At 45.4% G+C, this 26,065-nt stretch overlaps 1 protein-coding gene across 1 annotated transcript in view; it reads left to right on the top strand.

Moving 5' to 3' along the window:
* Window positions 1-9,185: 9,185 nt before the first annotated feature.
* ADAMTS5 (ADAM metallopeptidase with thrombospondin type 1 motif 5) overlaps window positions 9,186-26,065 on the top strand; it is a 38,430-nt gene continuing 21,550 nt past the window's right edge. The window contains exons 1-2 of the mRNA XM_059492786.1: window positions 9,186-10,037; window positions 19,194-19,326. Of these exons, the coding sequence (XP_059348769.1) occupies window positions 9,186-10,037; window positions 19,194-19,326 (985 nt within the window). The remainder of the gene's footprint in view (window positions 10,038-19,193; window positions 19,327-26,065) is intronic.

The raw sequence follows: 26,065 nt of genomic DNA, 5'->3' as shown, positions 1-26,065 counted from the left end.
AGGGCCCTGAGGGACACCACTGGTGACTGAAGAATAAAATCAGAGTCACATAAATTATAAAATCAGCTTTGGAGGCAATCTAAGCTTTACAATGGGCTGGACACTGGCATGAAGAATTTAGGATCCTGATGATGAAGTCTGGAGCAGAGCAGTGCCTCTGGAAACAAAGGCTGTAAACCACGACCTTAGAAGAGGAACATTCTCTCCAGAGAAGCAGGGGCTGTGCAAAAGCAAAGGGAGGAGCTGCTGCTGTTGCTCAGGTAATGAGTTCCTGGTGTGGTCTCTGCCCAACAGAGTTATGGAAGCCAAGCTGCAGCAATAAAAAAATAGCTTTGTCCAGCAGCAATATCCACAGCTTAGAGATATTTTTGATTAGCTGAAGCAGGCCAAAACATGGATTGAAATATTAAAAAACTGTTCTTTGCATAAGCACAGGGTCCTTACTTAAGGATTCCTTACCTTGTGCTTAAGCCTTGCAAAGAAAGGGTCAGAGTGTGAGCTCTTATCTATAATTTGACTAACTAGGAAAAAAGAAGTAGCAGACTCTTCAGCTTGGCAGGAAAATGTTTAATAAGGTGTGATGTCTGGGCCCTGCAGCTGAAAGGATTTCAGATGGATGCCATTTTTTACCAGTTAAGGTTAATAAGCATTGGAACACCTTTCCAAAAGCTCTCATTTCTTCCCTGAAAATACCAAGTTTTAATGAGTCAAGTGGCTCAGTCTGAGTGTTTTGGGTGTGAACACATGGCACAAACATAGTGGCAACACTCATCTTCCTCTCACCACAGCAGCTGGCACCTTGTGGGACACCAGGTGCCTTACTGGATGGAGTTCCAGCATGGGGAGGGGAGGTTTCTGTTGGGAAAGGTCATGGGTGGGACATTGCTTGGTTATGTTTTCTCTTAAAACATGTCACCATATGGTTTCCATGTTTGGAAGTGGTTGAACTCCTGCTCTGAGCAGAGGAGAATGGTTCTGCTGCACTGGGGATGGGTGAGTTTTTATGAACCATGGAAAGTCGTGCTGTTCACTGGCAAGGGCTTGAGTACACACATTTTTCAGTTCATATTGGAGCACATAAACCCCAGTAAACATCAGGAAGGAAATAAGGTTGCTGGTGTGGTTATGATCTAGACCATGACATGAACGTTGCAAAATGTTCCCCTGGGACAAAAAAAATCTGAAAATATTGCAGGCAAGAGAGCAGAGAAGAGAGAGAATAGGTGATTTGGGAAACAGCCTTGAGGCTATGATGAAATCCCTGCAGTTCAGACTATGAAGGAGAGCAAAAGTTTGGTTTGGGTGGAAAGTTTCTTGCCTTGTTTGAACGCCCTGAAAGGTGGGCTGGCTGTTTTTATATTCCTTTGTAAATCCATTTCAGGCCACAAGAGGTTTTGTAGCATGATGTAGAGTGGAAGAGTGTTTTAGTTCAATGGACCTCAATTTTTTCTCCTGCTGAAGGTCAGGATAGATGGATTTTGAAAGGACCAGCTGTTCACATCCACTCAAGATCAATCTGTTCTGTGCTCTGCCCACATACCATATCTGTTAAACACTGCATTTATTTATTTCTTTTTTCATTTCTTTGCATCATAGCTGCTGCAGATTTCCAGGACTCATACCTGATGATATTCTGGGTGTCCAGTAAGGAAGGAAATAATTTCCTGTAGCAGGAATGCTTCCACTGCAGTATCAGGTAAAAGAGCTCCCCCATCCCTTTCAAACACACACCCTCCCGGAACAATGGTGAAAAAGGAGTCGTGATATTTATCAATTTCCACCTTTTAACTTCCTGAAATGGAAACCCTAATGACAGCCCATGCAGGCTGTATGGTCAGGAAAACCAGACAAAGTCTCCCATTGTACCGCTCTGGTTGTTACGGGAGAGGATCTGCCTGCTTTGGTGTAACAGGATGTACTGCATATTTTGTATTTTTGCCCAGTGCTCCAATCCCTGTGGGCTAAACCTTTTCAACAGCAGCAATAAAAGAAGAAAAAGACTGAGGCCCTTCTCTTATACCACTTTTCTTTTCGGGGGATATTAAATACAAAGAGTTTCACTCTCGGTGGAAGTTGTCCAACTGACTCCAGGATACTGTGTAATCATTAGGAACTGGAAAAACTCAAACTGCCTGTCTGTAGTGGCTTGGATAAGACCTGCTGGGAGCCTTCCAGAAATGAATATTGCAGCTGTGATGGGACTTGTGTTTGGGCTTTTCTTTCGGGGTGAATCGCGCCCTTACGCCCAGGGCCAGCCTGAGCCTAATGCATCATTTGAGACCCATTAAAGCCCTTAAAATAAGACTAAAATAGCATTTAAATGTCACAAGGACCTCCCAGCCCTTCTGAGGGAAGTGAGTGTGCTGCAGGGTCCTGTGCTAATCATTAAATGGATGCTCTCCACTGCTAGAGACAGGAAAATATATCCCAAAACCTGCATCCCTCTCTTACAGATGGAACATGTCTAAAACCTTTGAAAAGGAACCTTGTGCAGGGCTCAGCTGACACTGTTCCTCTGAAGTAGCAGGACTGAGTGCTCCAGGAAGGAGATCTGGACATGGAAGAGCTGGCTCAGGACGTGGCACCCACTCAGTGCCCCTTTGGGAGGATTTATTTGGTCCAGCTCTCTCTGTTCCCTGTGTGCTCTGGGCCAGGCAGTGGTGCCACCTGAGAGCATTCCCCCCTTCCTCACAGGACCTGCAAAGCCCTTCCTTCCTTCCCCCAGCTTCAGGCAACCAGGACTGAGATGGAAAAATCTGTGCACAAAGCAACCAGAACTCGATCTCTGAAGTGGTGCAGCGTGTGTGTTAATGCCAGGTGAGATCAGGCAAGGGAATGTTTGTTTTAAATTTCCCTTTAATCACTCTTACAGTTTCAACTTTGAAGTCTAGGCAAGTACATTTTCTGGTTTATGCCTCAGATGACATGGAAAAAGATATTCCACCTCCACTCCTGGAATATCATTTATAGATGTGCAAATTCATAAAGCTATGCCTCTAACAATTTGCCCACATGGAACCATCCCAATTTGCAGCAACTGAGAACTTGACTGAAAAAGAAAATAATTTAAAAAAATAAAATATTTGAGGCATTTATTTTATTATAATTGCCCCAGAATTTCAGATCTGGCTAGTTCAGAATATAGGATCTATATCCAGGCTATGTGCGAAAGAAGGGCTGGGAGGACAGGGAGAAGCTGAACATACACATATTTGGAAAAATATTTAAAGAAATAATGACAACAAGTGCTAAGGTTTGGAGGGGTGCAGGAGAATGCAGGTTTTTTTAAGCTCTGTTTTTCTACTACAGATGTTCTGCTAACTAGAGCAGAGATGTTCAGAGACCACATATTGGCTGTAAAATTCTAAGACTGAGATTAATTAAATGTCTGCTGCTCCTCATATAAATGACACTCGAGAGTGTTTCAGGCCTTCTACTCCTCTGAAGGAACAGCTGTAGAATACATCACATGCATTTCTTGCACCCTTAAAATGTATTTTTATAACAAGTGTCATTTTTTTTACAAGCAAAGTTTAACATTTTACCCTTCCTCTGATTATCTTGCTGCTGTTCAGAAAATAAAAAAGGAGAAGGGTATGAAGCTTACTCTGCTAACATGTGATACTTCCTGCAGAGCACCGCCTCCACCCAGCACGTGTTTTTAAACAAAATTCATGGTAGGTTCAATGGTCACAATTATTCACTTGTGTTATGGCTTGTGTGAGTCCATTTCTTGCAGCAGTTCTTGGAAGGTGAGGACCTCATTCCAGCCTATTTTCCAGGTTAGTGCCTGAAAATGTAAGGAATACAATTTGTCATTTGCACCTCCTTCTCCTGCTGACTGGACAGTCCCACTGCTTCTTTTGAGCCATCAGCTCACCCCTCCCCTGGATACCTGTAAGATATGTACTTTTATTACATGGTATATTTTAATTCGTGTCTAATCTTGCAGAAATCTCTTTTTCTCCTTCATGATACCTCAACAATTTGATTTCTAGCCAGGCCTCAGACAATTTCCTATTTTAATTTGATACTGTACCCACAAATACAGCAGTTTAAAAGTGCCCAACCCATTTTAACTCTAAACTCCACTTGGAAATGGCAGCTGTGGAAATGGGAGAGGGCAAGGATGCAGAAGTTACCTCAGTCTCCAGGAAGCACCTGGATCCCAACCCATTTGGCAGCAAGGATGCACCAATAATGGTGGTGTTTTCCTATTTATCGACCACAAATCCATTTCAGTATCAACAAGCAAGCTGAAGTCCCTCAAAGCAGCTGCCAGGAGGTTTCCATCTGAGTGGGCTTTCACAGCATCCAAGCCACAGAAAGATACATGGTCCAAAAAAGGGGCAGTGTTGCATATGTTGCTATCCTAGGGTGAGGGTTAAAGGCTGTATAACTTATTCCAAATGCTGGAATATCTAGTTCTTTCCAGAAGACTAGCCTAAAATATTAATCTTTAGGAATTCTTTGCAAAATTACTTATAATGAGTATTTTATTTACTAGTGAGCCATTTAGAAATAGCTTTCTTCGGTGGTTGTGATGCATCACTGAAGGGAAGCTTTAAGATGAGCAGACTTGAGCACTGTAATTATTAAAACTTCTGACAAGATCAACAAACCATGGCCCTGGGCAATTCCAGGGATGAAGCAACCACAGTTTCTCTGGCAACCTGCTCAAGTGCCCTGCCACTCTCAGAATATTTTTTCCCCCCTAATATCTAATCTAAACATCCTCACTTCTGATTTGAAGTTGTTCACTGTTGTCCTGTAGTTACAGGCTCTTACAGATAATCTTACTCCATCTTTCCTCTAAGTTCCCTTCAGGGACTGGAAGGCTGCACTAGGGCACTCCAAAGTCTTTTCTCTCCAGGCTGCACAATCCCAGCTTTCTCAGCCTTTCCTTGTTAGCACAGCTGCTCCATCCCTCTGATCATCATCATCATCTTAAAATTTTCTATAAGTTAACAGAAGAGACAATATCAGGAAGGACAAAGCTGTCCTATGTTAAGAATTATGTTCCTACAGGTAGATTTTCGAATAGGGCCTTACCCAAACCTGGGTCCATTCCCAGCTATAGCCCTATGTTGATCACAAGTCTATCAAATGCTGATTTTTTGGTATTTAGAACGTGTTGGGCAGGCCAATTTCTTGGGTTTGATTCGGCCTTCTTGTAATTTTACAGAACAAATGTTACTTCCCACAGTAATTGCCATCTTCCCTGTGCAGTGACTTAGAAATGCCAGACAGTCCTAACACCAGAACAAGGAGAACTGAACAGAATTATTTTAATTTCCAAGAAGGAGTAGTTACAATTAATGGTGAAGGACAGGTGCTGCTGGGTGGGACATCCCTGCTAGGCCTTGACTGACTGCTTGTCAGGGGGCTGTAGGCAGATCTTGGATTCATGGTTTTCTAACCCCTTCTAATGTGCCTGAGCACTGGAAATGAGGTGATGTAAAACAGATCCTTTATATATATAAATAACTGCATGGACACCTGGATAAAATAATTAACAAATTTTCCAGTATCTCCACATCTCTCAAGTTGCTCCTTCATGTGAGTGTTTGTAATGCTTAGAACAAAGTTTCTTTATGTGACTAAAACACTCTAGGATCAGGAATCCCCTGCTACCCAGGCTGTTATCTGCAGGATCCTGAAGGGTTTCACAGACAAACCCAGGGGGTGGAACACAACTTTAATGACAGCAGCTTGTAGCTCCCAGAGACTCCAGAGGATTGCATCTTCTTTCATCAGGATTGAATTTGATCCAAAGTGTACAAGAGTTGTGTTGTGCCTCAAAGCTAATTGAGGATTTGTGGCTCTCTATCTCTCAGTTGGGAAAGGTCAGCCTTGAAATTTCCAGGTCAGAGCTGCTTGACAAGGATTTAGTGTCATCCACAACTTGGGACATGCTAACAGGATTTCTTGTTTAAAGGCAGTGCTCTAACTGTAAGAAGAGGCTAAGAGGGCAAATCTGCAAGGAAAGAGATGATTCATTCCAGTGATTTATCCTTGCACTTCCAGGCTCTCAGACTCAAAGATGTTCCCTCTCCTTGCACGAGGCATGACTGACCCATCTTTCCATTACTGCACTGCTGTGCTGACTTATTGCAGTTCAGGGATGTAAACAGGACAGATTTCCTAATCTGTGGGGTTATTTGCACAAAATAATTTGTACCTTCCTGGAAAGCCTGGATCCTTGCTTGGTGTAACAGGGCAGCCCAGCCAACTGCTTTGGTCACTTGGGAAATCAAAGACAACTGCAGAGATGAGCAGTGGGACACACCATTTAATTATCACCAGCCTTTCTAAGCATTCCTGTTTTTCCAAGGTTATATGGCCGGACAGTTGGAATTGGGCTGCAGCCTGGGAGAACATTACACTGGCCTCTTGTGCACCATATCCCTTTTCATTGACAAACTAACACTTCTTTAATGAGATGTGCTGAGGTTGTTATCCAAAATACATTCCTTATCCCAGATGTCATCTCTAGCACCTCTCCCAGGGGTATCTGGGTGTTTGGACCCAGACATGTTTGCAAATCCAGGGCTTGATCAGGTCCCAGTGAAGTCAATAAAAATATTGTTGGTGCTGAGCAGACATGCATTAGGCTCAAAGGAAAAGTAAAACCCATCCAAGAAAATTACAGGTTCTTTTTTCAATCAAAATATGTCTTCTCTCTCTCTCTTTAATTTTTTTCTGCTGTTTTAACTTCATAATGAGTTTGAGTAACTGAGAAAATGTTTAAATTTTAGAATGTTGAATAGTCCTGGCCCAGTGCCCAAAAAGTTAATGTGACCTTCCTAATACATATCTCTTATTAATTTTGAACCTTACTGACTCCAGTGAAGAATTTTTGGGGATGACAGAGCACTGAAATGTGGAAAAAGAAATACCAGGAGGCTGAGAAGTGAACTGTGGTTCACAGGCATCACCATTTCCGGGAAAATGGAAAAAGAAGAATGAACACTTGCAAAACTTTGGTGAGTTAAACATTTCATAAGCACAACCTCAGGGTCATGTTAATGCAGTCATTTACACGGGAATATTAATTCTTCAGGCTTTTGTGGCTTCAGTTAAGCTGTTCCTTAGAAAAATGGTGGAGTTGCAAAGCAGTCCCTGGAAGCCACAGGGGCGTCTGTCTGTGCATCCCACCACCCATCCTGACCCTGCCAAGCATTACAGGTGTGCACATCATTTTCTTCCGGAGGGGTCAGAGGTTTATTTGCTGCTTGCAGGTGAGCATGAGGCTGGAAATCTGCATCCCTGCAGAGTCCTGCAGGCAGAGAGCACCTGTTCGTGGCACTGTCCTGGGACGTGCAGAGGAAACACGGGGTAAATAGGCACTTTTGTTTGTCGCTGTGGGGTCTGGACCTCAGCAGGGGGAAATCAGTCAGAATCCTCAGGGGACTCCTTGCTGTCACCTTCCCAGAGCCGTTCCAGCCCAGGGAACGGGGCATTTGCCGTCTCCACCTATTCCATTGGCAGGGCTGAGGCGCAAAGGTGACTGCGGTCCCCTGTCCCTGCCGGAGCCCCGAGCAGGGGGCGAGGGTGGCACACGAGGGGACGGGGTCGGCGGCTCTGTGCGGCAGCGGGGGATGACCCAAGGGTCCGAAGTGATCCCGAAGGTCAGAGCCAGCATGGCCCCCTCCCCGCCCACTGTGCCGCCGGCTCGGGGGAGCCCAGCCCGCCCCGGAGGGTGACAGCTTGCGGCACTGATGACAGCCGGGGCGCACACAAAGACGGGAGGGAAGTTCGGCGCTGCCCGGGGCCGAGCGGGGACACGGCGGGACCCGGGGGCTCCACCAGCCCGGCAGAGCTCCCCCGCTGGCTCCGGAGCCAGGCACAGACCTCTCCTCCTCCTCCTCCTCTTCTTCCTCCTCCTGGTGCTCCCCGAGCCCTGCGAGCCGCAGCCCCGGCAGGACGCGAGGTAAGCGCGGCTCCGGCCGGGCACATGCCGAGCCCCTTGCTGCGGCTGCCGGCGGTGCGGGGCAGCTCGCGTTTCTCACACACACAACTCATACACACACAAACGTCTCTCTCCCGCCGGTCTGTCTCCGTGCCGCGGCCCCGCTCCCTCCGGCTCCTCTCCTCTCCCGCTTCCCTCTCTCCCGCTCACTCTCGCTGGTTTCTCCTCCCCCCGAATTCGCCCCCCCTCCCCCTTTCCGCCTCCCCTCAAGTTTCTCCTTCTGTCTGATTAAATGAGAAGGAAGTGTGGGAGTGGTGGTTTTGAAGCTCTCCCTTTAAGAGGCAGCCTGCAGTGACGAATTGTTGAAATTGCCATTGCAGGATGGCATTCCGCTATAAATTCATTGTTCCACCTCCTCTCATCTTCACATTTCTCTCCCTTCTCCTCTTGTTCACATCGACAGACTGGGGATAACAACAACAACAACAGGAAAGATACAGGGAGGGGGCTTTTACAGAAGTCCAGGACGTTTTACGCTTCTTGGGCTTTTTTTTTTCTCCCTTTTTTTTTTTTTTTTTTTTTCTTTTTAACCATCTCACCGGAGACCATCGAGGCGGTTTTGGGTGTCTGAATTTCTTCTCTCCCCTTCTCCTCCTCCTCTTCAAAACAAAAGAGGGCAAAAGAAGGAAAGGAGCCCACCGGAGCCCGAGAAAGTGCCGAGTCGCAGTAGACCTGCTGCTGCTACTGGTGATGATTCGGTGACTACAGCAGAGAAGTGGAAGGGGAGTGGGAAGTGCTCAAACTTCTCTACTTGCCGGCTCCGAGCCGTCTCTCCTCCTTTTCCTCTCTCCTCACTTTGCCTCCCCGGCAGCAGTGATTTGGGATTTTTTTTTTTTTTTTTTTTTGCCTCTCTCTCTCTCCCTCCCTCTCTCTCTCTCTCTCTCTCTCCCTCTCTCTCCCTTTCCATGTGCTCCCGGCTCTTCCCTGCAGAGAAACACAAAGTTCACACGCGAGCGGCTTTTGTTGACATTTTTTTCTCTCCCACTCACACTTCGGGAGGGAGAACTTGAGAACTTTTTTTATTTCCTTTTTTTTTTCTCGTCCTTCCTTTTTTTTTTTTTTTTTTTTTTTTTTTCCCTTTCCCGCACCTCTCCTTTTCTCCCCATCCCTTAACCCCGCTGCCGCGCTCCGCCGGCGGGCTCCCGTTATTCCCATCACCATCGCCACCACAATCACCACTCCCGCCGCCGCGCTGCCCCGCGCCGAGGCGAGGATGCTGCCGGCGCTGCTGTGGTTGCTGCTGGCCGCCCGTGCCGGCCGCGCCGCGCCGCCGCCGCCCGCACCTGCCGAGCCCGGCGCGCCGCCCGCCCGGCCCCCCGCCCCCGGGCCGCCCCGCGGGGCCGTGCGGCGCCTCGACCCGACCTACGCGGGGGGCGGCAGGGCGGGCTACGTGCTCTACGCCGGGGGACAGCGCTTCCTGCTCGACCTGGAGCGCGACGGGCCGCGCTGCCACTACCGCGGCACGGTGGACGGCAGCCCGCGCTCGCTCGCCGTCTTCAACCTCTGCGGCGGCCTCGACGGCTTCTTCGCCGTGGGCAGCTCCCGCTACACCGTGCGCCCGGCGCGCCGCGCTCCGCACGCAGAGGCCGCGGCGCGGATCTACGGCGAGGGCCCGGCCCGCGCCCCCCACGTCTTCCGCAGGGAGAGCTTCAGCTTCGAGACGGTGCCGGCCCGCACCAGCTGCGAGACCCGGGACCCCGCCAGCCCGGCGGGCGGGGACGGGCGGCGGCGGCGGCGGCGGCGCTCCGTGTCCCGGGCCCGGCAGGTGGAGCTGCTGCTGGTGGCCGACGCCTCCATGGTGCGCAAGTACGGCAAGGGGCTGCAGCACTACCTGCTCACGCTGGCCTCCATCGCCTCCCGGCTCTACGCGCACGCCAGCCTGGAGAACCACGTGCGGCTGGCCGTGGTGAAGGTGGTGGCGCTGGGCGACAAGGAGAAGGGGCTGGAGGTCACCAGGAACGCCGCCACCACGCTCAAGAACTTCTGCAAGTGGCAGCACCAGCACAACCGCCTCGACGACGACCACGAGGACCACTACGACGCCGCCATCCTCTTCACCCGCGAGGTAGGCACGGCCCCGGCCGTGGGCATGGCCATGGCAGCGAAAGGTGTCCCTCGGGCCTGGGGTGGCCGGGCTGCCGGGCCTCCGGCCACCCTGCTCGGCTTTGCCCAGTGGTTGCCTCCCCACTCGTGGATCCGGCTTGTCCATCGGGCAGTGCAGCATCTCAGGGACCGGCACCCACTACTGGGCATGGCAGGGGGATTGAGATCTGTGTGTGTCCCTTGCCCTGTGCTGTCACCCCGCCGTGGGTTCACCAGTGCAGTGCTGGGACCCCAGCCCGGTGGAGAGGTGGGAGCTTTGGTCGTGGGACTCAGCCTGACGTCCTTTTGCTTCAGACTTTGTCCTGTCTGTCCATGTGAGATATTTAACACTCTCTGCAGAGGTGGTCCAGTCGGGAAGGGCTGATAGCGCTTCCTAGCCTAAATTAGTCCCCAAACAAACCTGCTAGGGAAGGTGGTGGAGAGCACCTTAAGAACACAGACGTCGTGCTTGTGGAGCACATCGGGACGCTCTTTGCAGCAGGGATAGCTGCACCGCGCTGGAAGCCAGCAGCGCTTGTGGTTCAGGTGTAGGACGTAAGTGCAGCCCGCAGGTAAACAGGGCTGCACAGGCTGGCTGACTTGGGCTGCGTGGTGGCAGGGGCTGCGGTCCCTGTCCTGCCCCCCAAGCGGGTGCCCCCATCAGCTGTGGCTTGGATCTGCTCGTGTTGCCCATGCAGAGCCGTGCCTTGCTGCTCCACGCTGGGTTGTTGATTAATTACATTGCCAGAGGTCGTTAAGGGACATTGCTCTGGTAGACATGTGGCCGAGTTTATGCAATGAAGTTCTGTAAGAATATCCCTTCAGCGGTTTGGGTTTGGTGTTTTCTTTTTTTCCCTTTCCCCAAGTACGAAAAAAATAACTGCATGACTTTCCGTTCATTTGAGTTCTCCGGCTTTGCTACATGGTAGGAGCCTGCCAAAAAGGATGCTTTGGATGGTTTGTGGAAGGAGTTGCTCCAGAAGGGAGAAAAAAAGCGCCTGGCTTGCTTTTATAGCTGTAAATAGTTGAAACATTAGGTTCTGTGTCAGGCATCACTTGTACAACAGGAGCCCTTTTTAGCAGGTTAAAGCCCATCAGTGCAATTTGCAAGCTTTCAATTTTTTATCGCTATAACATGAATGAAAGCAGGCTACCTAGACTGGGTCAGAGTGTCTTTGGGTTTGCTGTAAACATCTTTTCCAATGGCTTATTAAGCCTGGGCCAGAATCCATCACTTCTCTCTGAAGAGTGTTTCTCTCTGCCACTATTCCCACTTATTTCCCTGGGCTATATGACAATTCTGAAACACTTAGGGTGGCGACTCTGAACCTTAAAGTCGATTATTAAGAGATAGGATGTGACTTTAAAGTGCAGTTGCTTTACAGCTGCTTAGCTGTAATTCTTTGCATGGACACCCTCCTGCCAGAATAAGAGGGTGCTGCTAATCAGTAATCCGCTTTCAAAGACTCGCGAGCAATGCATAGAATCACCTCTCTGGGCTGTAAGTAGTGCATAGAATAAACAAATCACCACGGTTCCTGTGCTCTCCTTGCACTCTTGAGATGCAAATGTTGCTTGCACTGCTGCTCAGGGCTGCTTCATGAGAAGAAAAGCACAGGCTTGTGTGTTCTTGGTTTACATTTTAACAGCTTTAACTCTGGGATTAGCTGCTCGATGCAGTTCAGGACAACTTAATCTGCTTTAATGCTTTGCTCTGTGCACACGGACATTGTTTGGCAGTGTTTGACTGAATTAAGAACCAGACTGGAGTTTCTTGCTACATGTGTTCATGATGTTCTTTGCAGAGAGTGTGTGTGAGCCCACACGATTTTTATATGCTTACCCTTGAAATGTCAACATGAATCTATTTGCTCCCCGCGGAATGTAAACACGAAAAGGGTTAAAGGATGAAAAAGCAGTAGAGATGTTTCCTGGAGAAAACAGCCCCGCTTTGAACTACAGGAGAGATTTTTTCCAGTTTAGCTTTTCAATGAGAGTGGCAGCAGTTGGCAGGAGAGCGCCACTTTTACAACTCTGTTTTGGATGGATGAAGTTGGTTGCTAAGCTACAAGACGCCGAGCCGTAGCTGCGTGTTTTGATGGGCTCTGAATATCGTCATGCTGATTTTTGAGCATCCAGATGTCTCTTTCTAAGTGCCTTGGCTTTCAGGCACTGGGCAAACGTGTGAGGTACATTTTCCATCCTTGTTTACTGACTGAGGCCACCTTGAGCTTCGTGTTGTCAACAGAATAATATTTGCAGATCGTTTGTCAGCTGAATGCGTGGCCTCAGCTGTATGGAATTGGCTTTGTGTAGATAGAATCTGCATTGTGCATGGCTGATGCCATACAACTCCCTCAATAATAATTATCTTTGTTCTGGAGTGACATTTGATTGGATGGTATTTTTTTACACCAAAACAGGGCTTTATTTGAGTTCCTATATGAAGGAAGAATCCCGACAGAATTCAACAGTGTTACTTCATTCTCTTTGCTTGTTTTTACTTCTTTAAAGATAAATTAGTAACCATTGGTAGCCTGAGAGTGCATTGGCAGCTCTCCTTTTTTATTAAATTAGCAGTGGTTCACATTATAGAAGTTAAAATTATGGTTGTTGTCATCATCATCATCATCATTCATACTAGGAAGTACTTCCTATGTAAAAAAATTTAGAAGGAAATTCACTGATTCTGAGTTAAAGCCGGCACTTCTTCTGGTCATAGTCTGTATTTAATTGGATAAGGGCCTTAAAGTAATTATTCTGCAGATCACAGTAAATCAATATAAGCATGAATTCAGTTTGGGGTGATATAGGCAACATCTTAAAGCTGGTTTTAGGCTTTGTGTTGCTTATCAGTGATGGCAAGGGTCCATTAGCTGCAGTGGGTCCTCTGTTTACTCTGTAAATGCAAGGATAACTAGAGTTACATGTCTGGCCATTGTGAAAAACTTAAGTGGATGCAGAAATCATCTGTCACTAAATATTGCAGAAATTTAGTTGGGTTCCACAGTGATTTTTTAAATCTGATAATGAGAAGTGTATTTTCCCAGTGGTTACAATCTGTAATTTTGACCCATGAGGAGCAGGATGAAGCATGGCAGAGGTCTGACTTGACAGTAAGCAAACGTGATAATTTTCTGATATTTCTAAATTTCCTCAAGGCAGCTTGACCATAAGAGCCTTAGAGAGCACATGAGTCCCCTGCTGTTGGATTACTTTGTGGTTAATCCTTGGCAGCAGCTGTAAATCTTTGGGCCTCATGAATCCTGGAGCATCCTCCATGGAATATGGTGGTGCAAGGATGCAATTCTGGTGGCCAGGTGAGTCTCCTCAACTCACCTGAGAAGTGGCTTTTTAGTGGGGAGGAGGAAGAGCTTGCTACGCCCTCTTTCTCTGGAGATTACATCACTTGTTGTCCATGGCAGTGAAGTCAACAGCAAATTTAGAATTTAGTGTTTCATCAGTTGTTCTCAGTGGCAGTGAAGTCAAGAGCAAATTTAGAGTTTATTCTGTTTCAGCCCTTTTTATAGTGAACAGTTTGCAGGAGCTGGAAGCAGATCATCTTCAGATTTTTATGGGTGCAACAAAACACTTGCCGGATTATTTGCCACAGTAGCAAAACAGATTAGATGGGACTGCAGTTGAACTCACAGTGTTCTTTTTCTGTGGTCCAGCCTGCTCAGCAATTATCCTCTAGGATCCATCCAGTCTATTTCATTAGTGGCTCTTAGTTAAATTTCAAGTGAACTATTGAATGCATTTGGACAAAATCCAGCTCTCTTCCTTCTCCCCCCGTTCTGAATCATCCTAAGATTAAAATAGATGTTTCTCACAGTAGATACAGACATTAGGAGCAAGGAAAAAATCTTTTCTTAAGTGCTTGTTAGCATCATCTGTGATACTACCATCATGCCTGGCTCGAGCAGAGGGTTCATGCTAGAGCCAAAGGCCACTGTCCTGCCTTTTTCTACACAGTAATTATATGGGGCTGGTGTGTTTGATTTAGTTTAACTGTCCATCTGGCAGTGCAGTGAAATTTAACAGCAAGCTTTGTATTATCTCAGCTCTGTAGATTATAATTTCACTGCATGGAGCACATGCTTTCTTTGGCTCTACTTCTTTCTTCTTCTTTTTTTTTCTCTTTTCTCTGTTATCATCTTCCAACAATTATTATCCCCTAGCAGTAAAACAAGTCACTGTACTAATGGTCAGTAGAATAGATTTCACTGTTAAATTAATACTCTGAAGAAATTGTAGTGTGATGTGTAGACCAGTTTCATAGTGTTTTCACCAACTTTGTTGCACATTTAAATAATGTCCCTAGGGAAAACAAAGTGGGACATAACTGATAGAGGAGAAGTTTGATTCACCCTGGTCTGGAGAGATGGTGTGGAGTTTCCCCTCAAAGGAACTGTGGCTTAGGCAGGTTAAATCACACATTTTTACTTGGTCATCACTCACCAGTTTCATAACTGAAACTTCTCCCCATGCAGATCCCAAATGCTTTATTTGCATTTTGTCAGTATTTTAAAATAACCCATAGTTTGTATCACTCTGCTGTTTGTTTGTCCTTTTTTTTTTTTCTTAATGCTCAAGCCCCAGGCTCATATTTATGATATGAACCCCAGAAACAAATTAACTCAATTTTTAAGCTGAACTGCTGGGGAAATACATTTGGGTTTGGCAGTTATCACCATTGTGGTTTTCCTCAGAAGGTAACCAGGCTCTGGCCACCCTCTCAAAATGTGGCCAAGGGAGGACAGAGCAGTAACCCAGCGAGCCTTTCCTCACCCAGGATCCTTTCTGCTCATGTGAACATTGCATTTGAAACCCCGTGTGCCGTTCCAGGCTGCTGTGACATCAGTGAAAGGTCACCCACTTTGCAGAGGGGCTGAAGGAGGGTGGATGTGTGTGTTCCCAACACCACCTGACCCCACCCTCCTGCCCAGCCTGCGGTGGGAAGGCTGCTGCTGCAGGAAATTGGAAAGTCGTGCCTAATTCCTTCCTCTGCTGCAGGGATTTTAGGTCCGTATCGCCCACCTCCCGGGAGAGGTCCTTAACCAGGAGGTCGTAAGCTGTTCCAGGTGTTAAGGAAACTTTCCACCCCTCTGACCAAAGGTCTGTCACTGTTTAGTGAGTAATTCATATGGTGAGAACGAGGGGAATCGTGACCTGAAGCCGCTGAGTGGAGCGCAGCGCCTGGAGCAAGGTGGTCTGGGTTCCTCAAGCATGGAGAGGAACTGTTTCTGTGATTTACCACAGGCTGTTCAGTGGGAAGGAGGAAGGATGAGCAATAGGGACCAAAAATTAGGTCCCTTCACTGACTGCATTTCAGGGAAACCTTGGGCTCAGGGGCTGCTCCAGGAGGAGCCACAGCTCCCTGTGTGCTTGGCAGGAGCCTGATGTAGACCATAAAGTGCTCTCCGGAAAAAGATGCTTCTAGTTGGCCTCGTCCCTGGAAGGAATTTGTAGCTGTATCGTGTTCTTAGTGGGAAAAGGCTTGAGCTGATGAGCTGCTGCAAAAGGACCAGTGAGCAGAACTGTAAAGGTTTTAGCTGTGCTTTACAAGAAGGTGATGTGAAGCTTGGCCTGCACAAAGCCTCATCCTGTGGGTTCTTCTCATCCTGATCTGAGAAGCTCTGTGGGCTCGGCCTCCCTCAGGGCCAAAGGTGGAGAAACATCTGAATGAAACATCTGAACCTCAGTAAGCAAAGTGCCCAGCTGTTCCAGCCTGTGGAACTGTGGCACTTTAGGGCCCACAGGATCCCAAACTGCAAGCCCTGTGAGGGGTAGATAACTCAGAAGACCTGAGGACATGTTCTTCTGCCCTTAAATCCCACCAAAGTGTCCATGTTAGTGCTCACATCATGTTTTGGATCTGGTCAGCGGGCTCTGACCTAATCCCAGGTTTCACTAAACAGTTTATTCTTGTCTTGAAACCTACTATAGAACACATTTCAGGTGAAATGAACTCCCTGCTCCAGTCAGGACATGGTGACAGTTACCTCCCTTCACAACAAGGCCATGTACACATGGCAGCCAGCCAGCTGCTCCTGATGGATTTGGGATGCCAAGAAAACTTGGCCTCTAATGAGCTGTCTAATTAACTACTAGACTTGTGACGTACAGCTTAGTTTTACTAAGCCATTCCTTTGCCAAAGCTTAGCATCACTTGCCTCCTGCATAGCAAATGCATTGCCTTGTCATTCTTCTGTTTTGAAACTACTGTAAAGCAGATCAAGTGCCATGCTCCTTTCCTTCTTTAGAAATAGCAAAAAACATTCTTTAACTCTTCTGCCACTGTTTCAAGGCAATTGAGCATCCAGATCTGAGTAGCTGATTAACTTTCTAGTAGAAGCAAAAAAAAAGCAGAGTGAAATAATCATTGGAAACCGGTTTTATGGATCACGAGTCCCCTCTTTCCTCGTGCTATAGCTGGAGTATGAAAAGTTGAGGCTACCTACACAGATTTTTTGAGATTGCATCATTACATTGAAGCCTGTTTTTAACACAAAGTTAAAATATTTTCCAGGGAATTTAAACCTTCTACTGTACTCCCAGAAAGTTTACTTTATGACTGCTTTCCAGGACTGCCCAGGAAAGCAAAAAACAAATCTAACTATTGATTCTGGTAATGAATAATCCATAGTCAGTGTTTGATGGCTAAGCAGGCATGATTTTCAGTAACATCACTTGCAGTCAAGCTGTTTGGAAGCTGGTATTGGTGAATTGACCCAAAAGCAAATTTTTCAGAATATTTGTCTCAGAGATGCCATTTGATAGGCTGCAGTTCTAGTGACAGAAATATATTCCAGTTCAAATTACGCAGAGGCAGGAGAAGTAAAGTGAATGAGATAATAACAACCTAGAGGAGCCCTCAGTAATTTGCCTAAATGATTATTGATAATGTCAGCCTTAGCTGCATATGAGCATCCTCAGGCAGCCACCAAGGGCTGGAATTGGCAGGGAAGCTGTTGTGGGGATGTCTGTGGGCTGCCCATCTGCTGCTAGAGCAGGGCATGCCATGGCTGTGCTTTGGGCAGGGCATGGATTGAGCATCCTGGTTTTCCCTGCCAATTCCAGCTGAGGTGAGATTTTGCTAACATCTCTGCCCTAATATTCCATGTTCCACACATCCTGTCAGAATTAGCTCTGTGGAAGTTTACAAGATTGTCTGCTTAGAAAAAAATATATTTTTTAGTTATATTTGAGGCATCAAACCTGGTGAATCATTGTGAAGTCTGGCTGTGGTTGCTGGTGTAAATTCCCAGTGTAGCTGCTTCTTGTGTGCAGATGGGAGTAAATCCTGAGGGGCATGAGGCATCTGGGTGCTGATACCATTGTGCCACACTGGGAGCAACACTGATGTCAGTGCCTGTGCAATAATGACACCCAAATACCAGAAAAGACTGAGTGACATAGAATCAGCATGCAGAGACAAAGCCTGAATTAATGCAGTTTATACTATTTTGGCACTCCCAACCTGTCTAGCCCTCCTCCAGTAAGCTGCTTTCTGTCTGATTTATGTGCTTTTTGGTGCTTCTGTAAGAATTTCAGTTCAGCTGCTTGTGTGGATTCAGGGGTCATTGCTCCATCACAGAATGATAGGATAAATATTGTTGGAAATGACCTCTGATATCATTGAGTCCAACCTTGTGCTAGACCATGGCGCTGAGTGCCACATCCAGCCTTTCCTTAAACACCTCCAGCCCCTCTGGGCAGCCCCTTCCAATATCTCATCACCCTCTCTGTGAGGAAATTCTTCCTAAATGTCCAACCTAAACATCGAGCTCTTGTCCCACTGATAGTTTCCTGGAAGCCAGAACTTAGCCTAAAATTTCTTCTCCATATATGTAATACTGCTTTGTATTTTTAGCTTGAAAATTTTCTTTGTTGGGAAAAAACCCACCTTTTTTTCTTTCTTGGTTATTTTTTGTGTGTGTGTGTTTGTAAAGAGATGCTCTGTCACAGTATCTGTGCACTAGGTGTGGTTTTCTTTGACTTCAATGGGGTTTGAATCCTTTGCTTTTCCAGGTTTGCCTAACCTGTCATAATCAGTGAGCACTGCTGCTCTGAAGCCTCCTATAAGGTGTCTGTTATTCAGGTGGATTAATTATGAAAGACTCCATAAAAGGATGTCCTTGTAGAAAGAGATCTGAAGGGAAGAACAGAATCTTGAAAATGAAGGGAAAAAAGTGCTCTTTGATCATTTTGATAATAACATTTGTCATGGCTTAAAAATGACAATTTCATTCAACCACAATGAAATGAAGTGTTCCAAATAGCATGGCTCCTACTTCTCCTTCTCATCTAAAAATATGTATATGTGCACATGCACCCTAATATTCTTCCCTCTGCTTCAACAGAAGCATGGAGAAATTGCTGCTGGTGATAAAAACACAATGTCTGACCAAAGTTGAAAGACAAAACCTGCATGGTTTTTGGAGACATCCCATATCTACATGTGGGAGGAGTGGTTAAGTGGTTGGGATTTTGCACTTTCTCTGACTCTCAGCAATCTCTGAGAATTGCTTAATACTTGGTATATTATTGGGTAAGACACTAGTAATTGTACTGCTTGACAGAGGCGGAATGAGGTTTCACATGTAGCCAATCTCATTTCTGTTAAATGAAAATATAGAATTGGTTTCAGAAGAGCAAGGTGATCTCTGGTTCAAGGACTGATCAGGAAGCTGAAGCTTTCTCTGTGCGTTGATTTACCTTCTGTAAATAAAGAGAAATTTCTGGCTTTATTGTCAATGAGGAAATGCTTCCACAGAATATTTTCAGCACCTACCTCAATGCAAGTGTGAGCATCGCAGAGATACAAATTTCGCTAATACAAATTCAAATTTACCTAACAACAATTAGCTGCAGCAACTAGCACCAATTAGCTGCAGAATGTATCCAAAACCTGTTAAAGTCCATGGAAATATTCCCACTAACCTTACCAGGGATTGCCTTGCTGTGCTTTTAACATCTTTAGCTGTAACTTACACTGATATTTTCATCCAGGACCTGCCATTGGCAAAGGCGCCTTTAAGTGGTTGTTACTGCTGGGTGTAAAAATTCATTGTAACGATATTTTTTTTCTTTTTTTTTTTTTTTTTTTTACTTTTCTTTTCCCCTTGCCGGGCAGGATTTATGTGGGCATCATTCCTGTGATACCCTGGGAATGGCAGACGTTGGGACCATCTGCTCCCCCGAGCGCAGCTGCGCGGTGATTGAAGACGACGGCCTCCACGCAGCCTTTACGGTGGCTCACGAAATTGGTATGCAGTGCCTTTTCTGTTCCCCTGCCAAGGCAAACACTCCCAACAGCTGCATTAGGAACCAAAATACCCCGCAATTAATTCCAGATTTCCCCCGGCCGAGCCCCGCCTGGGGATTAGGGCTGTGTACATATGCACTTCAGGGTTAACTAATAAGGGATCAGAAGGCAGGGGAAGGCGCACAGTAGGTGTTTCCTCCCTGACAGTGGCCTTGCTAAGCAGCAGTTGAAGTGAAAATTCAAAGGCTGCTGCTACTGCCCAGAGATGTCAGTGCATGGCCCTCCTGAGAAAGCTTTTGGCCCGTCTGTTGTAATTTGCATGCCCTTATTTATTGGAAAATAAGCCACATTTTTCAACTTGTTGCATGTGCTGTTGTTAGGAAGCTTTTTTCCTTGTATTACCAGCACAGAAAAGCTTTTGTGGCAAAACCCAACATAATTCCAGTATCTCTGTAAGTGTTCAGAAATTGGTTTTAAATCCTGTAATAAGTGAAATTTAATTATTTAGGTGGTAAAGGTTTGGTCACAAAACCTGCTTAGCTTTGTTTCAATTTCTACTTCAGAGGACAGCAATTAAATTAGAAGCCTTGCCTGTACCCTTCAGGAGGGTTTAAGATAGAACTAGTGACAGAAGAAAGTTTGTGTTCTGGGATATGAGTTATTATTATGTCATGATATAACCCTTCCAGAGAGATGCTGCCATCTTGATAATGTTTTATTTGCTGATATTTTGTGAACTGTGTTCACTGGAAATACATTTGCTATAAGACTGTTCACTTTATGGAGTGAACAGCAGTTTGAAAGTGGAGAAGGTTTTTTTTTTTTCTTCTTTTTTTTATAAAATATTCTTGGAAAGAAATAACAAGTAAAGGAGAACTTTCAGAGAGAGCCAGCTGCTGAATTGCCTTGTACCTCGTGCCAAACCAAAGTAAAGTTTGCTTTGGGAGTATCATTGCAGTGGTTCCATTTTCAAGGAGCTTGCAGGTAGAGCCTGAGATCTGGGTGCCTTATACATATGGCTGAGGAAACAGAGGTCACCAAGGATGGAAAATGGCCTGACTTTTCAGTGACAAGTGAGCCTATCCCTTCTCCTCTTATGGCTCTGCAAAGGAATTGCATCAGTGGTGGCTGGAGAAAGGATCAGGCATTGCATGAAAACATGAAATACTGTGGCAGGATGAGTCCCCAAAGCAGAAATTTTATTTTAGTAAGCAATAATCTCACAACAAAAGAAAAAGTCCTCTGGAATCAGTAATTCAGTGCATTTAGAGAGAGCTACAGCAGTGTAGAAAGAAAGATTCACATGGGATGTGGATGCTGTGAGTGAGCCATCACAAACCTGGGATGGGTTAAATGGCAAACTTAGCCTGTCATTCACAGCCAGAGTGCTGAGGACACTGCTTGTGTCCCTTGCACCTAGAAGGGATGTCTCTGCTGAGGGTCATGGATAGGGTTGGGTGAGGAGCCCTCTTGTTGGTGGATCTGATGTGTGAAGAGGAGAGCATTGTCTCTCCTGCCATTTTATCAGCAATAAATATACTTTTAGGTAGACTAAAAATGAAAGAACACAGATCAGTAAAGATAGGGGTGAGCAGCAAACGTTCACATTGTTACCTTGAATTCCACACAGAGAAAATATAAGCAAAAGTGAATTATTTTTAGTGATCTAGAAGCACATTTTGGAGAAAGGCCATTTACATACCTAGGCATTTACAGGAATCTCTAAAAACTATAATTTTCAATGTAAAAAAGGCATGAATTGAAATGAATAAATAAGAACTCTAATGGACATAAAACCTCTAGTTTGAGGCTGTTTAAAATAACATCCTCTTTTTTTTCCCCTCCTCACCAGAAGTTTTTAAGAAAGGAGGGGTGTCAAGTCACAGAATGATCTTTGTGTGTGTGGCCTGAAGTGGGAGAAGCTGAGAAGAAAACACAGCTAAAATTGCTTGAGTACTTAAATTAAATCAAAGGTCAAGAAAGGATGAAAAACAAAAGTGTGGCATGGATACCCTTTAGTTAAGCACTTTGGGGAAACCTTGCTGTATTTTATTTGGAGACCAGATTTCTTCCTGCAATCCAAAAATCTCCAAGTTCCCCCTGTCCTGTGGGCAGGGTGTAACTTTAATTTTACAGTGGCTCAGTTCCTCAGTCAGAGGGAATGCTCTGAGCCTGAGATGTTATTTTCTTTCCCTTGGAAGGTCAAGGTGAGCCCCTGGCTGAAGCAGAGTCACTCTCAGGGGTTTTTGTGCATGGGGAGCAGATGCAGCATCTGTAGCATGGACTTGGTCCTCAGAGTGTCCTCAGTGTGACTTCCAGGGGATCTGAATGCTCTTTCTTCCCCCCTGAAGGATACAAGAGCATTTTCCAGGCTCAGATTCTTTCTCTGGAAGGCAACCAAAGTAAATTGAACTGCAGCTCAACCCGACAGGAGGATGCACAGCCCGGGGCTCAGGTTGGATTGGTCACAGGAAGGCAAAAAGCAGCTTTGCTGCAGAACAAACCTGCTGCTTCTGCTCCCGGGGTTCTGCCACATCACGTGGGAGATGTTTGTTTTATTTCTTCCAGATAAAATAGGTGGATTTTGACCCGTGGTTTTTGAGGGGGAGTGAACGAATGAGCAGCAATAGGCAAAACCTCCACAGGCTTGTGAAGGAGAGCACAGGGAGGAATAGATGTAAATTCTTGGTATAAATGATTAGCTGGCAATAAGAGGTGGAGATCTTTATATAAAGTTTGATAAGGTAGGACCTAAATCTTGTCCTACTTGTATGTAGGAAAATCAGTAATAGCTTGTCTCCAATGTCAAATGGAAAAAAGGAGGATAATGCAAAAAAAAAAACTGGAAAGAAACCTTGTAACTTTGAATGCGGTAATCCAGTTTCTCCTCAGAATACAGGGGAGCAGCGCTAATACCTAAATGTTATTTTGCAATCTCAGCCTGCCAAGACATCCAGCCACCAACAGCAAATCCATATCTGGTTATTTTCTAGCAGGGGGCATGCTGCTGTCAGTGGGACAGCAGTAGCTTCATTTTCTCAGAAATAATCCCCTGGATTCTTGCCTGAAGTCATCACCCTGTTGTGGCATATGGATGTTTTTTTTTATTTCTAGCAACTCCTTCAACCAGACCTCCAGAGCTCTGCAGACCTGTCTGAGCTTGGGCACAGTACATAGGCATTCTCCAAACCTTTGTTATCAGCAGCCTATTGTCTGCATAAAATGATGTTTCCTTGCTTCATGAACTTCCCTGCCGCTTGGGGACATGTGGAGGAGAGCAGTAAAGAACCCAAGATTGCTCATAACCTCAGCAGTTATTTAATGTTTTTCATAGGGCAGCACTACATTGCTTCTCCATTGTCCCTTATTAAAATAACCATCAGGAAGCAAAACCAATGAGATTGGCACTGGACTTTTGGATCAGAGATTTGTTACTTTGACAGTGCTGAATTACAAACAAGTGAAGATCAGCATGATCCAGCACCAGCCACAGGCACAGTCAGTCAGCTGGAATTACATTTGACATATTTTGTGATGGGATGTTTCCATGTTTTGCAGCTGGTGCTGTGTTTGAGGTACAGTCATGGTCAGAGGTTTGTGCTGGAGTCCTACTGGGTTTGGCACAGCCTTACCACCATCCTAAACAGTTTGCCATCTACAAAAGCAAAATGAGAAGAGTTCAAGGGGATCTAAGTGGAGCTAGTGCTTTTTTTAGCTATAGGAAATTTCCCCAAATCACAAAGGGAATCCCAGGGAAAGCCAAGAATTAAACCTGGGTTTTGATCTAGTCTCCTGAGTTTTGATCTGGTCCTTAAGTACAAAAGCATCCGTCCTGCAGCCTTCAAGCAGGCAAAGCTCCAGTTCAGCTCAGTGGGAGTTACATGGGTCTAACATTTTAAATTATATTTATCTCTGTTCTTTCCATCAATCTTAAGAAACTTAATTTTTTAAAAAGAGGCAATACAGCCTTTTTTTTCTCAGTGATAATGTTCATTTGACCTTTTGCAACGTTCCTACTCCTCTGTTACACAAACACTCTGGCATGCAGTTACTCCTTCTGTCCTCCTGAGTAATATGGTTTACTGATGTTCTTTCCAAGTCTTTTATTTTTAGGCTATAGCTTTAGCATTGCTGCGTGGAACTAATTAAACCTTTGTTCATTAGTTGCCTTTTATCTTTCACATGTGACTTTTGGGGGAGGCAAGGCCAAAGGGTGGGATAAAAGCAGCCTTCAAATATGTTAAAAAAATTGCTGCAAAAATTTGCATAATAAATCATTCCCCATGTCCACCTGGGACAGCACAAGGGGTAATGGCCTGAAATGCTGCAGGGGAGATTTGCTCTAAGCATTAGCCAAAATCATGTGAGCAGGACAGCTGCGGGCAGGAGTGAAGGTCTTGGGGAGGCTCCGGTTCTGGAGGTTCTCAGGAGCCATCTGGCTGAGGCAGCTGTGGCTCAGGGGATGCTGATCCCACCCCAGGGCACAGGGATGCACAGGATGCCTTTCCAGGGTCTCTGCTCAGCATCGTTTTCTGTGGTTATGAGGAGTTATCACAACATCCTCCACAGCTGGGCTGTGTAATGCCTGAAACCAAGGGGCTGCACAGAAACTAAAACTCAAAAATCATGGAATGGTTTGGGTTGGAGGGGGCTTTAAATATTACCCAGTTTCACCCCCTGCCATGGCCAGGGACATCTTCCACTATTCCAGGTTGCTTCAAGCTGGCCATGGACACTTCCAGGGATGGGGCAACCACAGCTTTTCTGTGCCAGGGCCTCACTGCCTTCACAGCCAAGAATTTTCTTCATATATTAAATAATGGGTTTGATAGCAAATCATTTCTAGCATGACATCATTCTGTGGCCTCTGTCACCACTGGGGATACAAGTGTTGTGAGCACCGTCAGCAAAATGTGTTAGAGAGCATAATTTTCTGTTAAAAAAGGCATTTTAGAAGTGAGGTATTGCTCCTGGCATCTCTGCTCAGGTGGTTCACTAAAATCCATCAGAATACCATGAACTGTGAGTAGGTTGGAGCTGTTCATTCAGAGCCTGAGCTGTGTTTGAGCTGCAGGCCACTGAGGAAGGAATACCATGTTTAACTTTTACAGCAAACTCTGATTCTGATTCCTTCAATAACAAATGAACCTGAGAACAACGTGTGTGATACTTAAAGGAGTCTTTTGATGTCCGTAGAAGAGTCAAAAAATCCTCCCACTCCTTGTTTTGCCACATGTGCTCATTTTGTGTACACTCAAAAGTAACTAAAGACAGCAATCTTTCCTTTGCCATGTTGTGCTGAACATGCAGCCCTTTGATTTCCAGGCTGTCAAGATAAAGACAAGCTTCAGACCTGACAGCTACAAATCTCCTGGAGCCTTTCATTTCAAGGGGGATACATTGCCAAGGGCACAGAGTCTCACAGCCACATGAGAAAAACTGTGGAGGTTGAGTCTCATATTAGGTTTCCTTCATGACAGATGAAATTTAGGCAAATATCCAGGTAATCACAATTAGGCAGATTTGCTTTCTTAAAACAACAAAAGAAAAACAAAGAGTACACTCATTTAACTATTCTCTGCTGACATACATCAGGAAAATTGCTTGATTCCTCCTCTTTGAACCTTTTTTTTCAATGTTCTGTCTTAATTTCTGCTTGCAAAAGCTCTCAAATTAAGCCTTCATAAACATACTCCTTTTGATTAAGAGTAAAAGGTGGGCAGACAAAACTAAGCCTTCACAAGAGCTGAAGGTGGGGCAGAAAATTAAGCTGATATCTCAAAAAGCAAACATCAGCTGTCTAAAAGGTTGCTGGTTAAAATTTTGAATAAAAATTCTTGACTTGCCCAGCAATGTTTTATTGCCTTATAATGTTATATAAAATATATCATTGCTCCACCTGCAGCCGACATGGTGCTTAAAGCAAGCTGTAAAACTGTTTTGCCTAATATTTCACAGCTGTCATTATCAAAAAATGTGTTATGGACGTGGTTTAGTGGTGCATTTGGCAGTGTTAGGTTTATGGTTGTGCTCAATGTTTTTTCCAACCAGCCTAAGTGATCTCTGATGTTATGATCCTATAAGAAGTTCAGTGTTCAGCCTGGGCCTCCAGACTGCAGGATAGAGTAGGGATTGCTTTCCTCCTTGGCAGGTAGATAATACCAATCCAATAATGTAGGTTTTGTGGAGGGAGGCCTCTGGTGCAGCAGACAATGCAATTTTTACATTCTTGCTCTGTGTACTCCCACAGATCCATTCATTTACCATGAGCTGCTGTGAATTGTGTTCTTTCCAAGCTGCTCTGAGTTGAACAGGTGTGAAATAGGTGTCACCAGCTCCTGCTTCTTCACTAAAATGAATATTTCTCTTCTGCATGCCCCATTAATTAGTGCAGTGTGGCCCTCCAAGGCCACATCTTGTTAATGATTATTTAAGTCTGTGTGGACACAGTGGTCTCTGATTGCCTGGAAATTGCCTGTCTGACAGGGCTGATGGGTCTGTGATCTCCCTCAAGTCTGTTACAACAAGCCAGCTCAGCACAGGTTTGTTTTGTGTAAAGTCTGCAGCACTGGTGGGTAAATGTCTGATTGGGGCTTTTTTTTTTAATGTCTGCTCCTGAGAAGAAGCTGCACTCCAGACTATTGTTTCATTGAGTCTGAAGAACTCTTTTAAGCCAGAAATATTAAAAACTGCCTCTGGGCTGGAGATTTAAAAGAGAGAGTGATTTTTTAAATCCTTTT

Source organism: Ammospiza nelsoni, chromosome 2 (assembly GCF_027579445.1).
Source record: "Ammospiza nelsoni isolate bAmmNel1 chromosome 2, bAmmNel1.pri, whole genome shotgun sequence".
Taxonomy (NCBI): Eukaryota; Metazoa; Chordata; class Aves; order Passeriformes; family Passerellidae; genus Ammospiza; species Ammospiza nelsoni.
This window is presented reverse-complemented; position numbering and strand designations above follow the sequence as displayed.